Genomic DNA, 16,135 nt, shown 5'->3' with positions numbered 1-16,135 from the left:
CAGTTAACACATGATCATATACAAGAAATAAACTCAGTGGAAACAAGTCCTGGTCTCTTTCACAACTTACAAATGAGGTATAGCCGTGTCTCCTATTGCAGGGCCTTTGGGAGTGGTTCCTATCCAAGGGAAACTCGCCAAGCAAGAACACCCCTCTTCTGGCCATCCTTCGTTCACACTACCAGTGAGGACCCAGACCCACTATGTACCACACTATAAGACTTTTAGCACAAAAGGACCACACTCAAAGTGGAACAGTCAGAGCCCCCTTCTCAGAGGTGGCATGCTGACCTGGCAAATTGGAGTGTCCAACTGCTAATGTCTAAAAGTGGTGTCAATATGCTGAACCGGTGGCGGTGGCAAGCATTCCACCTCCCAGCAGGTGTAGTGGGTGACTCAGAGCCAGGTGGGCCAGGCTGCCAAGAACTCACAAGTGGAAGAAATGATTGCAAAATCGTTTGCCTTAGCAATGATGTAATAAAATAATATTTGTGTGACTGTAACTAGATAGGGAAGGGGAGTGTTTTCAGTTAACTTTAATCTCTTTATTAAATTTAACTTGAACACAACAAATGCTTATGTGTCAGTATTTGGTTAAAGGAGTAAAGAGGAAGCAGTAAGTAGAAAGAAGAGTAAGGGAGACAGGGGAGTGAGAAAGAAGTATGAGGGTTGATCACTTCAGCATTGCTCAAAACACCAGCTATAGTCAATGGTTCTCAAGCCACAGGATGCTAATTGCTAACCCCTAATGTTTCAGTCTAATGGTATTAGCATAAACCCAAAAGTAAATACTACTGCTTCGAGTTAGCTTAGCTACAACGGAGAGTTAGTTTACAATATGGCATGTGTAGGCTGCACATATGCAGTTCAGAGTTGCCCCAAAAGAGTCTCCTAGGACTTCCATGCTTGATCATCATTATAGCAACCAGTGTAAACAACAGTTTAGTAATAGACTGCTTCATGCACACAATTTTCAGCACTTTACATGAAATGTTGGCACACTTGTAGCCCCTTTGAAGGCATGGTGCTTAACAATCTCAATTCACTACAATGAGATAACCCTTTATCTAAATTACAGGCACACTGCACTAACAACAGTTTAATGTGATCGTAAAATTCCGGGCCAGACGTAGTTCTCAAAATCTACTCAGCAAGCAGACACAAAAGGGCAATCATTAGTAAGCTACTCTAATGGTTAACCCTGGGGAGTAAAATAGCTATTTGAATGGCCTTGGAACACACAATGGCATCAACTTAGCTATAACACAAGGCCTTTTAGGAATAAATTGAGCAACACTCCCAACCACACTGTGAAGAGATTTCTTCATCCTGGCAAGGGCAACTTTTAATTACTGCAGTTCAACAATGACTGATATTCCTTGGTCAGTACAGGGAGTCAGACAGCTATTTGAATAACACTGGAACTCACAATATATCAACTTAGCTACAACATAAGGTCTTTTAGGAAAAAAACTGAGGAACCTGCTCAATTCTATCCCTACCACACTGTGAGGAGATGTTTTGGCAAGGGCGACTTTTAATTAACGCAGTTTTAGCTTTCTCGCTTTTGCTCCATTCAAACAAGCCGGCACAAATTATATATGTACACATTAACACATTAGTCTCGTCTTTTCTGTCTCTGATCTATCATCCGGAATAATAGAAAAGATACAAACCGGTGATTTGGTCCATGCATATAATTTAGATTAAACTGCCCACATTCTCCACCAAAATATGTAGGGGAAACAAGCAGATCAGCTAAAAGGGGGAAATTTTGCGAACTTAATATTTCAACAGCTGACCAACTATTTGTCCACCAATAAGTTGAACTTAATGTATCTTATTAAGTCTGACAGGGATCTTATAAAGATCTTATATGCTATTCTTATAAAGTGTCCTGAACGAACTGTCAACAACTATTTAAATTTCGTTTTATTTTAGAAGGGCTTTATTAAATGCATCAGCTTCGACTAGAATCTGGAGGTACTGTACTTGCGTTTGGTCACTTTAGATGGGGATTCCCTCGTTCCGTCGTTGTCTGGAGGGGTTTTCAGGCAATGTTGATTCATCGGTGGTCTGGCTGGCTTTTGAGTAGGGTCTCGGGAGACGAATCAGGATGGTGAATGGAATGAAGAGCGCACCGGCGGAGTCTCGTTGACGGACTGTAGGGGAGCGCTTGATGACCATGGAGGCGGCTCTTGGCACTGTCATGACTGGAGTTGGGAGACTGTGCAGGAACTGGTCATTACAGGCTGAGGCTCAGAGCAAGTGGAGTAGAGAGAGAACATGTCGTGGTCTTGAAAGCTGGGATCTCTCCCAGTGGATGACAAAGTCTCCTGAAGTTGTTGATTGACGAGAACTCTCCCTGAAGCTGTTGATTGACAAGAATTCCGAGGATCAAAAAGGATGAAAATGTCTCATTCCTTGAGGAGCCTGCTTTACCTCTTTCCTGAGGCCCCCTGTAGTGATTCACCCCCCTCCTTCCCCAGCCCACGGCTTCCTGATCATTAGATTTACTAATGCACTAGAGCATCCTGGGGTGTTATCCCTTGTGCCAGCCATTTGGTCCTGTCAATGGCCTAAATCAGTGGGTTTGATTGGGGGTTTCCTGGGCTGAGAGAGTTCATCCCTTGGTCAGAGTTGTCCTAGCACTCGCCCTGTTGTTCACAGGACAATTTTATTACAATTTTATTGATCACTACTTTTACTTCTGCTCATTATCATTACAGGAGTAATACTTTTACTCAAGTCAGTGTGTTTTGTACTCTTTACACCACATACACTTTCCACCACTGTTGGATTGTGATGTGCAGCCATGTCTCTGAAAGCGCTTTTTCACACAGCTGCACTGTAAACCCTAATGTTGAAATTAATTAATTGGATTGAGTAAAAAAAAACTTAACTTATACCCAAAAGTTATACTAAATTGAATGTCAATTATCTTCAACCATTTCTTTTTTAAAGTTAGTGGGTTGTGTTTGCAGTTTTAAGTAAAAGTAGCTTTTCATAGATTTACCTTACCTTGCATTGTACGAGTTTAAGCAGCATTACTTCTGAAATCATATTAATAGACATCAAGCCAGCCATTGGGGATTTTCTTCAAGAAAGATGGCAGTTCGTTTTGGGGTTTGCTGTTTTTTTCTGATATATATTTTGTGTCAGTTGTATGTGTAAATTTAGTTGTAATATGTATGTTACATTATTTAGATTTAATTTATGATTTGTTATTAATTTATGATTAGTGTGGAATTTGTAAGCTTTATGTTAAACTTGTCAATATATCTAGCAAGCTAACGCGACCTAAAGTAACATTAAGATGCTTGAAGAAGAGCTTGCCTGCTTGCAATCAAAGGTTAAAGCCAACCTAACAGAACTGCTTGAAACTGAATTACTTGGTAAGTCTTTGCCATTCTTGCATTTATTGAAACAGAGAGCATGTCTAACATTCGGTTATTGAAATTCTAAGGAAGTCAATCAGCCCCGTGCTGATATGATCACACACAAAGCGTGCGCCAAGAAAGACTTAAACTTCACCACCAAGACTCAAGAACAGAACTGCAGTCAAAATGGTAAGTTCCTTTAGGAATTAAACGTTACATTTGAATAGCTTAGCTATTGCAAACTAAAATAAAGTAATTTATTTTTGACATTTCACTCAACTTGTATACTTGGTCCAAAATGCGTAAGTTCATTTCCTTTTTTGACATGAACTGCAGTGCTAGATGGAGGTAATATTTGGTTAGCTAGCTAGGCAGCTAACCTAGGCAGTTAGTGTAAACTGAAGTTTTAAAACACATAATGACCCTAAATATATGTGATTTGATGATGGTTAACTAAAATTTGATTTGAAAATAAATAAATAAATCCGAAACCATAATTCAAATAGTGTTAAATGTGCACATTTTATTTTATATAGCCTAAAGTTAAGATCGAGTAGATTGAGCAGAAGGGACAGAAATTGCTTTTAATCTTGCCATTTGCTTCTGGAAGTTAAAATGCAGCATATTATAGTGGTATGTATTATGCATAATGAATAATAAATGAATTTCTGCAACCTGCAAATGAATTTCCTATATGACAGGTGTCTGTCTTATACAATCAGGTCCATAATTATTTGGAACATTGACAAAGTTATTGTAATTTTAGCTGCCTACCACAGTATATTGTAATTTAAATTAAATAATGAATAAGTGACAAAATAATGCAGAATTTCATCTTTAATTTAAGGGTATTTACATCCAAATCGGGTGAACTGTGTATGAATTACAGCACTTTTTATATGTGGTCCACCTAGGGACCAAATGTAATTGTACAAACTAACATAATAATAAATTAATTTGTCATTTTTAAACATGGTTGCAAATCCTTTGCAGTCAATATCTGAAATCTGGAACCCATAAATATCACCAGATGCTGGGTTTCTTCTCTGGTAATGCTGCAGCTGTCTTCAGTTCCTGCTTGTTCTTGGGGCACTTTGCCCTCGGTTTTGCTTTCAGGAAGTGAAATGCATGCTTAATTTGATTCAGGTCAGGTGTTTGACTTTGCTATTGCAAAACATTGCACTTCTTTGCTTTAAAAAAAATGGGTTCAAAGTATGCTTTGGGTTATTGTCCATTTGCAGTGTGAAGCACCATCCAATGAGTTTTGAAGCATTTGGCTGAATCTGAACAGATAATATAGCCCTGTACACTTCAAAATTCATCCTTATGATTTTGTCAGCAATCACATCATCAATAAATACAAAGGAACCAGTTCCATTAGCAGCCATACACGCCCACGCCATAAAATAAGGTGGTAGGCTTCGGATCATAATCAATTCATTCCCTTTTCCATACTCTTCTCTTCCCATCATTCCAGTACAAGTTTATTTTGTCTCGTCTCTTCATAGCCTATTGTTTCTGAACTGTACAGGCTTTTTAAAGATTTTTTTTTTTTGGCAAGCTCTAATCTGGTCTTCCTGTTTTTGAGGCTTACCAATGGTTTACATCTTGTGGTAAATCCTCCCTCTGTATTTACTCCGGTGAAGGCTTCTCTTGATTGTTGACATTGATACAAAAACAAACCTCCTGGAGGGTGTTTTTAATCTGGCCAACTATTGCGAAGGGGGTTTACTTCACCATGTCATATACCACTGTTGTTTTCTTTTCTTTTCTTTTCTTTTATTAGTGACTTGTGGCCAAGTATGGTGACCCATACTCGGAATTTGTGCTCTGCATTTAACCCATCCAAGTGCACACACACAGTAGTGAACACACCCACACCGTGAACAGTTTTCTGTAGTCTTCCAGGCCTTTTGGTGTTGTTGAGCCACCAGCGTGTTCTTTCTTTTTAAGAATGTACCAAATAGTTGATTTGGCCACACCTAATGTGTTTGCCATCTCTCTGATGGGTTTGTTTTAATTCTTCAGCCTAATGATGGCTTTCTTCACTGGCAGAGACTGCTCTTTGGACTTCAAATTAAGAGTTAACAGCAACAGATTTCAAATGCAAATGCTACACTTGAAATCAACTCTAGATCTTACTTGTAAGTGAAATAAAGAGGGAATAACACACCATGGAACAACTGAGCAGCTAATTGTCCAATTATGTTTGGTCCCTTAAAAAGGGGGCAAGGGGCCCAAATATAAAAAGTGCTGTAATTCCTACACCATTCACCTGATTTGGATGTAAATAGCCTCAATTTAAAGCTGAAAGTCATTATTTCAGTTCAACTCCAATATACTGTGGTAGACAGCTAAAATATCAGTAACTTTGCCAATGTCAAATATTTATGGACCTGACTGTACATATATAAACCTGAAGAAATGAAAAAGACTTAAATATTTGCGCTCAGCATCAGTCTAGATGAACTGTGTCTTCTGTTTGTCCAAACACCTTTTTAGAGTAGCATTCTAAGCTGATTTTGTTCTATCTTTCTTTTTCTCATTTCAGAGTCATTTAATGAGATAGACCTTGGTCTACCTTGGCTCCACTACTTTCCATTGTTTTTGACATCAAACACCAAAGATCCTGTTTACTACCACCCTGCTGAAACCTGTTGAGCTATCCCAGAGTTAACCAGCACTTTTGAATTTCCAAAAATGTTTTACATGGCTTAAAGTATATTGGACAACTGATTTTATATTTAAATTGTATCATTATGTTTTTTAAATTGTTTTTTGAGCAAGGATAAATTAATGTAGCACAAGCCTAGTTGTTTCAGATTTATAATGCAATATGATGAGATAATTTTGATATTGTGGTAAATTGTCATAAAAAGCACTTTTCTGAGATATCACTGAGATATGTTTTGATCATTTTCTAACATTTTTTTAAAATAACAGTAACAAATGGATTGGAAGCAAGTGATTTGTTTTAATTTTCTATGGCATGTGTCTTTTGAGTTAATAAAACTTGGTTAATTTAATCAGTAAAATTTGTAAGTAGTCACTTGAGTATTATAAGTCTTTGGTTTTGATTTGCAATTATTTTACATTTAATTTTAATTGCATTGGATTAATGTTTAGCAACATTGCATATTTAGTGTAAAATACCCTTACCTATTGTTACTTGATTGTATTGAGTAATAAAAATAAATATTTTGAGTTATATACACTGATTAAGTTAAGCAGTACCCACTTAAAATATATGTGTGTAGTTAAAACTGCAAGTTGAAGAAAATTCTGACATTTAAGTTTATAATGTAAAAATATTAAGGCAACCTTGCCTTAATTCTTTTGAGTTCTACTGACTTGTTCAGGTTTACAGTTTGGTCGCACCTGAATTCACTGTGCCACAGTGAAAGTATTTTATTTAAATTTGATTTAGCTTTAAAGGTCAAAAAAAAAACAAAACAAAAAAAAACTGTGAGACAAATTCCTTTGGGAGAGATGTGGGATAAAACACACCTCTCCATTTCATAGAAAGTGATATCAACGTTTAAATGGTCTATTAAGGCAAAAGAAAATTAAACAAGCTTTTTCCCAGCATAGCCTTTTGCAGCTGACTGTGGCCTCATCTAGTCTGAAATATTTTCAGTCTAACAAAGTACATAAAGTATATAAGAACTGGCACAGAGCATAGGAGTTCAAATCTTGGTGGATTAACAAACTTCATATGATCATATACAGTGGTATGGCATAATCTGACAGTGAAAATGAATATTTAACATATGTGCATGTTATATTTACTAAACCAACAATCACAGAAATGAGAAAATGTGTATGTGCAAGAGGGCAGTTAACACATTTAGAACATCTGCTACATTAGTTTTAGTTGTTTAGTTGTGGCATATAGCGTTTTGAATTTTGATTTTGGGTCTTGAATTCTCATTCCAGTACATCACTAGTAGAGTTATTTAGAGAAACTTATTCTGGAATAAATTTATATTTATTGAACACTGAATTATACCAAGCAACTAATGCATATATGTCTTTTCAGAGTTCAGGCAACATCATGTTGCTGTTGTCAGAAACAGATACAACAGTGATACTAATTAAAACTTATTTTTTAAACTGTGCTTATATTATTCTCCCTAGACAGTTTCATGACCTATAAATCTTTTATATGGTTGGTGTATATTTTGTAAGAAATTTCTCTCTCTTTTTTGTTTCTCTTTGCTTCTGTGTATGTGTGTTTGTTTATGAATGCTTGTGCAGGACACAGGTGATCAGATTGCTATAAAGCAGTGTCGTCAAGAACTGAGTGCTAAGAATAAGGAAAGATGGTGTTTGGAGATCCAGATTATGAAGCGGTGAGAATATTTGTGTCTTCATGTATCTGTGAGTATGAATATGCTCTCAGTTAAGACTTTAATGTTGTTACTACAGCAGAAAGCCTTTTAAGTACACTCATTAATAATCTACAACAGTGACATTTTCTTGAGTTTGTAACCTTCTGATTATTTCATCAGCACCTATTGTCCTGTAAAGTAAATCTGGCTTTGAGATGTCAATTTTATGGACAGATTTCCCAATGGCTGTTTTGCCATCATATAAACAATAAGTGTTTCTATATTTACCTTGCATATATAAATATCACTATAATGAATTCTACTTTTGTGAACCCATGTAAAACTTCAGTTGTTTATCAGCTATATATGTGATTTAGGAGCAGAGGGAAAGGGAAAAAATTAAGAGGATCAAATTTACAGGTCCCACCACTGTTGAAAACACCCAACAAAGCTGGCTGTAAATGTTGGAAGCCACCATATTCAGGATTTTATAAGGCTCATTATTTTGTTTTCTGTCTAATCATGGAAGAAAACAAAGTGGAAAGGATTTAAGCTATATCTTTGATACAGTGCCTGTGTCATATGGTTCCTTTTTATTGTATGTTTTGATTTTTGTTTCTTAATTTTATAGTTATGCAAAAAACTATAAGATAGATTAAAAAAAAAAACAGATCCTACTGAGGTTTTCCTCACACGTATGCAGTTGCACTAACCAGCTGTAGCCAGTACCTTCCTATTATAACATTATATAACATTTTCATGTTAGTTTGTTATAGCTATTTGCCATAGAATTGTTTTAAAACCACAGATTCAAAGTCACACCCACATACACAAAAATACAAGCACCAGTATAACCACAAGTTATTCCACTGCACATAAATCCACACTCTAGATCCAAATATTTTTCCACACCCAAAGTGGCAACTCATCTCAAAACACACACACACACACAGTTTTTTTCCCCACATTTTTGTTCGCAGCAAACGCACATGAATAGAAAAATGCAAGATACCAAGAAGAAAAAGCAAACAATTAATGCATTAAAAATAAATGTTGATGTTGTTTACATTCCAGGTTTTCCTAAAATAATTTTCAGTAAATTTTCAGTAGTATTTTTAACTAATAAAATGTTTGTTTATAAAAAAAAATACCTAAAAATATTTTCCCATAAAACACCTTCAATGTCAGCAATGGAAGAACATTGAAAACTTCATGAAGGCTAAGCAGTTAAACATAATAGCTGAAACTGCCAGTGACAATGTGAAAGGAAGTTTTTGGAGCTTTACATGTGGCTATGATGCACTTAGGCCTTACATGTACAGTAGGGTATTATGATAACAGTGATAACATAAGTATTTGGAAGACATCATTCCTGTGTGTGGCAAGGTTTTCCCAAAGCTGGTCTCTTTTGGCCAGTTTGGTGTCTATTAACCTTTAATTTAATTTGTCCCTTTTTTGTTTTTGGATATTAATCTAAGTCAGGCCCAGCCAAATTTGGGTAATTAATGTTTATTAATACATGGTTTTGCAACTGATGATCTGAACCACTGAGGTTACTATGATCTTATTATTAGTTATGGTCGAATAACCTATTACCAATTAATTGACTCCTTTCTCAGGTTGGATCATGTAAATGTGGTGGCAGCAAGAGAGGTCCCTGAGGAGTTGCAGAAATTAGCCACTAATGACCTGCCTCTGCTGGCCATGGAGTACTGCCAAGGAGGAGACCTTCGCAAGGTGCATTAATGTATAATGTGTGATGCAATATGTATGCCTTTAAGACTCTGCCTTTGTAACTTCTTTTTTATGCATGTATAGTATCTCAACCTACTGGAAAACTGCTGTGGAATGAGAGAAGGCTCCGTTCTGATCCTGCTGCGAGATATATGTGGGTATACAAAGAGAAAAAAAACACACATAATGAAACTGCTGATTAGTGACATTGTAATAACTAGAGCTGGCTAGTATAAATAAGCTAGTAGAGCTTAGTTCTCCTGCGCTTTCAAGAAAAAAAGAATAAGGGTCCACCCTTGCCATCCATGTTATTATTTGCTGTTAAGAAATTGCTTAGTTTTGTGGAACCAAAAACAATTGCACCAGTACAAGTATAAAGTAGAGGCTGGTGTTTTTCAAGCCCAGTCTATAGATTCATGCAGCCTATCAGTGAGAGTCGGGTCAAGTGATTACACATGGTCAAATGCCCTCTAGACTTAGTGTCCATTGGAGCTAATTTATTTAAACCTGCTTCACTGACACATCTATAACACATCGTTAGTAGTAATTTAAAAGACATGTGAAATAGCAGGCATAATTAATTTTCTGCCTTTAGAAGAGAAACTAGGAGTAAATAGAATTCATTATGTATATATAACAGCCCAGCCTGGGGCTGTGTCTTTGGCCACCAGAGGAAGGCACAGAACCGCTCCAAAGTAATCAGGAGCAATGAGCTACACCTGGACTCATGGCTACTAAAGTGGCTCTCATGTGCTCAGTCTTTGTTTCTGGCAAAAGACTTTAAACTCCTGATTAAGTTTACGCCTTTAGTTCCACCTTTGGTTTACATTTTCACGAACCTTTCTGTTTTTGTTTTGTTTGCAGTAGGGTGAGTGTCAGACTTCAACCCCACCTGCCCTCTCCGGAGAAATTTGATGGGGTGGGTGGGTTCAAACAAAAGGTGCCATGTTCTAAGTTGTTTAACACATCTAGATGTAAATAGCAGGAAATACAACCTGAAATTCTCATCTACCTTCTCATATTCACCTTTTGATTTTAACTGAAATATCTTCAGTGTATAGCAAAAACAAAAGAATTGGCCTTGCCATTCCAATATTTTGGAGATCCCTTTTGGAGGGGATTGTACATTTTGTGTGCCCACAAATGCTGCTCCGAATCTGTTTCTGTAGAATAGTTTAAGTCCACAAAGAGATGGCATTTTGTAAGGCTAATTTCTAATGGTAATAGTAGCAGCAAGTTACTGGATGGTTGTAGAATTTTTTGTTAGTCTTCCCATTCAATATCATGACCAGCAGTCACTGGTACTAACCATTTTAGTTCATTGTCTTTATTGTCTTCCTATGTTAGACTCATGAGAGATAACACATTAGCCCTCTTTCAAAAGAATGGCCAGCATACTGTAGGTCTCTCTACACTTACGTTGACTAATTAACTAGCATTACATCATGTATCTTTTTGTATGTTCCGCTGCCAATATCCAGGAAGAATGATTTAGCTCCTAAAGGATTGAGGTTAATGGTGAGGTATATGACACATAGTATACTCCACTCCCAACTGCGCACACACCCAACTAACCCCCATCCCCATCCTCACACCACACACACGCACACACACACGCACACACACAGTCACTTTTCTATTTCTCATTGACCCATCACGTTAGTCACTGCGGATGATTAGTCATCATCCCGTAACACTTCCTTCTGGTTGAGAGTGTGCAGAAATAAGATACAGCTGCTATAGCTCTCTCTCTCTCTTTCTCTCTAGCATACACACATGCATTACAGCATACGTTGCTGGACCAAGAACAAAACAGTGACCTCACTCAGAGGATGTGTAATACAATTGAGAAACTGACTACATGTCATCATTAAACCTTGTGCTACCCTTTCCTTTCTCTCTGATTCCTCACATATGGACAGGCACAATGAAGCATGACTATTTTCACAAATTCTCAGGGGTTTTGGGAAGTAAAATGTAACTTTATATTCCAGTAATAAGGTATGATTTCAAGGTGCATAAAAGTTATATAAAAGGATAAAGTTACATAAAAGTTATCCAGAGAAGGTCAAAAGTTGCTTTGTTTAATATATTGAACTATGTTTAAGTTATGCTATGGGAAATATGCTATAAGAGCGGCTAACCTGACAAGTTAAAAAATGAAGTTGTGTGTTAGTCAGTCAGAGTTATGGATTGGTATTTAATACAGCTTAAAGTCATTTAATTGGTCTTCCTGTTACACATAACAGAAGTAGTGACATCACAGGTTTCATAATCATGATGACCATTAATATTTAAAGGTAAAATTTGAAAATGAAATCTTCTATCTTAATGGAATTTTCCTGGGAAAAAAGAAACCAGTTTAATGTACAGTTTTAGAACGGTGGGTGAGTACATGTGCAGGCTGGTTTTAAATGACCTGTTTGGTATTTCTTTTCAGCCTCTGCCCTCACATACCTTCATAAGAAGAGGATAATTCACAGAGATCTCAAACCAGAGAACATTGTGCTCCAACAGGGAGAGAAAAGGGTTAGTTATGGGTGTGTGTATGCATGTGTGTATGCATGTATTTGAGTTAGAATTGAAGTATTAGAAGATTTTTTTAACCTAAAAATATATGCCATCTAAATTTATTTTTGTCATCTAAAGGTTTCTCCCAGCTTACCCCCAACTTTTCTCTTTCAGTTAATTCATAAGATCATTGACTTGGGCTATGCTAAAGAGCTAGACCAGAGCAGTCTGTGCACATCATTTGTAGGGACTCTGCAGTATCTGGTGGGTGTCTTTCTTTCTCATTTGGTTTTAATTTAAGAATTGATCAGAGTATAGAATAGAATGGAATAGAATAGAATTAAATTGTTACAGCACTTTTTACAACAGAAATTGTCTCAAAGCAGCTTTACAAGCATCAGTGCCTTAGCCCCCAGTAACCAAACAAGTGTGGAAATTCCTCTCCTGCTGTGAAGGAAGTAGACAATTTGGGAGTTATCACACAAAATTACTGTTAAATTACTGGTCTCATGTGAAATCATGAGTTTATATGAAATATAAATTCATGGTTATTAAAGGGCATAATAAATTACATTTTCTTAAATTCAAATTTACATGGTCTTAGATTTTAGGCTACAGGCATATTTATATGTTATGTAAAAAACGTTAAACAAAAGTGGTTGGAGAACAGCAAGTGCTTTTGCTGGTTAAAACCTGTGTTGACCAAGGGCTCTGATGTTCACTGCATTCCATATTTTTGAGTATACTTCAATGCTGTGAATTCTATAGACCTGATGTGTGTTATTTTTATTTTTATGTCTGCTATGTCACCACTGCAAATTTGGTCAGTCATAAATCAGATTTTATTTGTCATTGAGAAGGTCTTAAAAATAAGAAATTGAACATTAGGATCCTTGCAGACCCCTAGAGAGGGAGCTCCTAGGTCTCAGGTTGTAGTGCAGTCTGGATGTGAGCAGGAACTCAGTGACCTCTGGATAGGTGGAACATTCTCTAAATTCTTTCACTTTCTCCTCAGGCACCTGAGTTGTTGGAGCAGCAGAAGTACACAGTGACAGTGGATTATTGGAGTTTTGGGACTCTTGTGTTCGAGTGCATCACTGGTTTCAGACCTTTTCTGCCAACCTGGCAGCCTGTACCCTGGTAACAATTATTCTAGAATGCTTTAACTAGTTTTACGAATTTTTTCCAGTTTGCCTCAAAGCTTAAGCTTTATGCCTAAAGAGGTCTGTGAACTGTTCTGTTAGGATCTTATATCAAATTAAAGGTATTACTTTTCAAATAGTTTGACAAACAGAAAACACTCAAGGAAGCAAATTCAAGATATTGCATTTCAAGAAATATGCATTTCACGATTCTTTTGGTTAAGATAATATTCTTTGCAAATCCTGATTTTGTGACATATGTGATATCATTATGCTAACTAAATTGTATAAGTATTTTTGGTACAGTACATTAGTTTTATTAGTAGTACGTAGTATTACAGCCTGGAACTGACATGGACTTAATTTTTACTGTTTGATTTACACAATATGTCTAACGTTACGGTTTACAGTTTTTTTTTTTATTGTGGCACAAAGGTTAATTAAACAAAATGCACACATGAACAGAGGCCAGTGTTGAACATTTGTAAAGTCTTGCCATAGAATCTCAAATGGATTGAGGTCTGTGCTTTGACTTGGCCAAAGTAATACCCATGACGTCTCTTGCAGACTGGAACAGGCTTCTAGGATGACCCTGTATTTGGCTCTAGCCTTGACCTCAGCCCTCACCAGGTTCTCAGTTCCTTGTGATTGAAATCAACCTCACAACATGATGTTACCATCACATTTGGTTTCTGCTGCATGTAGCACTTAGTTAATTTTTTAGAGGTGCCTCAGACCAGAGACAGACCTGAGTCTCCAGTATGCCTTTTGGCAAACATGGGAGTTAGTATGGGTTTTTTTTCAGTACTGGATATCTTCTTGCCGATCTTCAGTAAAGCCTGCTCTCTGGAGTGTTAATGCTGTGGTTGCCCGTCTAAGCTGTGGATCTCTCCAGCTCCCTCAAAGTTACTCTTGGCCTCTTGGTTGCTTTTCTGACTAATTCCCTCCATCTCTGTGACTGATTTTAATGGACCACCTCCTCATGGTTTCTTAATAATGGATTTAATAATTTTTGCAAACTATATTGATTTTCACCCCCACAGTATGGGGTGAGCTCCATATATAGAATGGGGTATTTTGTGTATATTCATGGCATATAAATGCAGTTAAGTCCATTTTATTTACAAGTTGTAACACTACAAAATGTGCAAAAAATTTTTTCAAAGTTCAATATGTTTGCAGTGTGCGTCAGTATTTTAAATAGTGAATTTCTAACTATAGTTAAGTACAAATATTTGCTTCTCTCTTGGTTTCTGAGTGGAGAAGTAAGAAAATTTACCTCTGTTTTACAACGTATCTACAAAAAAATAAAGTATTCCACCGATTTACAAATGATATGTGAATCCTGCAGTAAGACAAGAAACAAAATCATAAATGAAATCGACAGAAAAATAGTTTGAAAAGAGCCAAATAGAATTCAAAGTTTTGCTATGACTCTCTAGTCCTTTTTTGAAAAAAGCAGTATATGACCATTGTTCAGATATGAAAGACATTAAAAGCTGTTATAAAGGTCTTCTGCTATTGTATCCCGTCCACCTCAAGGTTTGATGTTTTTTTGCATGCTGAGATGCTTTTCTGCTCACCACAGTTGTAAAGTTGTAAAGTTATATGAGTTACTATATCCTTCCTGGCAGCTCAAACCAATCTGGCCATTTTCCTCTGTCCTTTCTTATCAACAAGTCGTTTCCACCCAGTACTGTTGCTTACTGATTGTTTTTTTGTTTTTGCACCATTCTTTAGAGACTGTTGTGTGTGAAAATCTCAGGAGATCAACAGTTTCTGAAATACTCAAACTAGCCCATCAGCCTACCATGCCATGGTTAAAGTCACAGAGATCACGCTTTTTCCCCATTCTTATTTTTGATGTGAACATTAACTGAAGTTCTTGACCTGTATCTGCATGATTTGTTGCCACATGATTGGCTAATTGGATAACTGCATAAAGGAGCAGGTGTACAGGTGTTCCTATTAAAGTTGATGGTGAGTGTATATATTAAGAATTCTAGCTAAAATGATATCATACATTTGCTGTCTAGGCACAACAAGCTGAAGCAGAAGCATGAGGATGATGTTGTGGTCTATGAGGATTTGGCCGGCGAGGTGCATTTCTCCAAACACCTGCCACGGCCCCACAACCTCAACACGTGAGTAGGAAAGCAGTTGCACTGATATGCTTACAAAACAAATTAAGTGTATGATTTACTTTCAACCAACTTTTAATATTAACTTTTTACTAAAGTATACAGTACTGACACTGATATCAGCAAACTTTATATCTTTCAGGAGAATATACCAAACTACCACTGTCTGTTCACATTGCATAATGTGCGGATTTGATTTGATGTAAAACTGCACATTTCTGTCACAAGCTGTTATGCATTATGCTTATGTGTGTGTGTGTGTGTGTGTGTGTGTGTGTGTGTGTGTGTGTGTGTGTGTGTGTGGGTGGGTGGGTGGGTGTGTGGTTTAGTTTGTTAGCTGGCAGGCTGGAGCGTTGGCTGCAGTTAATGCTGAGGTGGTCTCCTCAATCCAGAGGAAAAGACACTAAGCAGATCCCTAAAGAAAGTCCGGATGGGACAGAATCTGAGGAGAAGAGCAAGAAATCTGAGGAAGGAGGGAGAGACCCACAGAGTGGATCCACTATCTGCTTTGAGGAATTAGACCAAATCCTAGATCTGAAGGTTGTGTTTCTTTCTTGTCTTGTTCATGACTAAGACAACAAATCTGTAGGCAAGTTAATATCATTTAATGTGACAACTAAAAAGCTGTATTGTTTTTCATCACATATCTCTAGCTAGTCCATGTGCTGAATATGACCTCAGCAGAGATTTATACATACTCAGTGCAGCATGGAGAGACTGTTGCATCCCTGCAGACACGAATTGCACAAGCTACACACATTCCTCCAGCTAGTCAGGAGCTGCTGTTGGAGGCAGGCCTTGCTCTGGAGCCTCATCATGAGATCATGCAGTGTGCTATAGATTACACTGTGAGTAAGGGGCCCAAGAACACTTAATTAAAAAAAAAAAATTAAGAA

General features: G+C 37.0%; 1 protein-coding gene across 2 annotated transcripts in view; it reads left to right on the top strand.

Annotated features, from left to right (window-relative positions):
• The window catches only part of ikbkb (inhibitor of nuclear factor kappa B kinase subunit beta), a 35,717-nt gene that overhangs the window by 10,810 nt on the left and 8,772 nt on the right, over positions 1-16,135 (top strand). For both annotated transcript variants that reach the window (XM_026925785.3, XM_053235884.1), the window contains exons 3-11: positions 7,638-7,732; positions 9,331-9,448; positions 9,530-9,599; positions 11,886-11,974; positions 12,131-12,220; positions 12,972-13,096; positions 15,135-15,242; positions 15,569-15,779; positions 15,893-16,087. In XM_026925785.3, the coding sequence (XP_026781586.1) occupies positions 7,638-7,732; positions 9,331-9,448; positions 9,530-9,599; positions 11,886-11,974; positions 12,131-12,220; positions 12,972-13,096; positions 15,135-15,242; positions 15,569-15,779; positions 15,893-16,087 (1,101 nt within the window). The remainder of the gene's footprint in view (positions 1-7,637; positions 7,733-9,330; positions 9,449-9,529; positions 9,600-11,885; positions 11,975-12,130; positions 12,221-12,971; positions 13,097-15,134; positions 15,243-15,568; positions 15,780-15,892; positions 16,088-16,135) is intronic.

Source organism: Pangasianodon hypophthalmus, chromosome 8 (assembly GCF_027358585.1).
Source record: "Pangasianodon hypophthalmus isolate fPanHyp1 chromosome 8, fPanHyp1.pri, whole genome shotgun sequence".
NCBI classification, from domain to species: Eukaryota; Metazoa; Chordata; class Actinopteri; order Siluriformes; family Pangasiidae; genus Pangasianodon; species Pangasianodon hypophthalmus.
The sequence above is the reverse complement of the archived record's forward strand: the minus strand, read 5'-3'. Positions and strand labels throughout refer to the sequence as shown.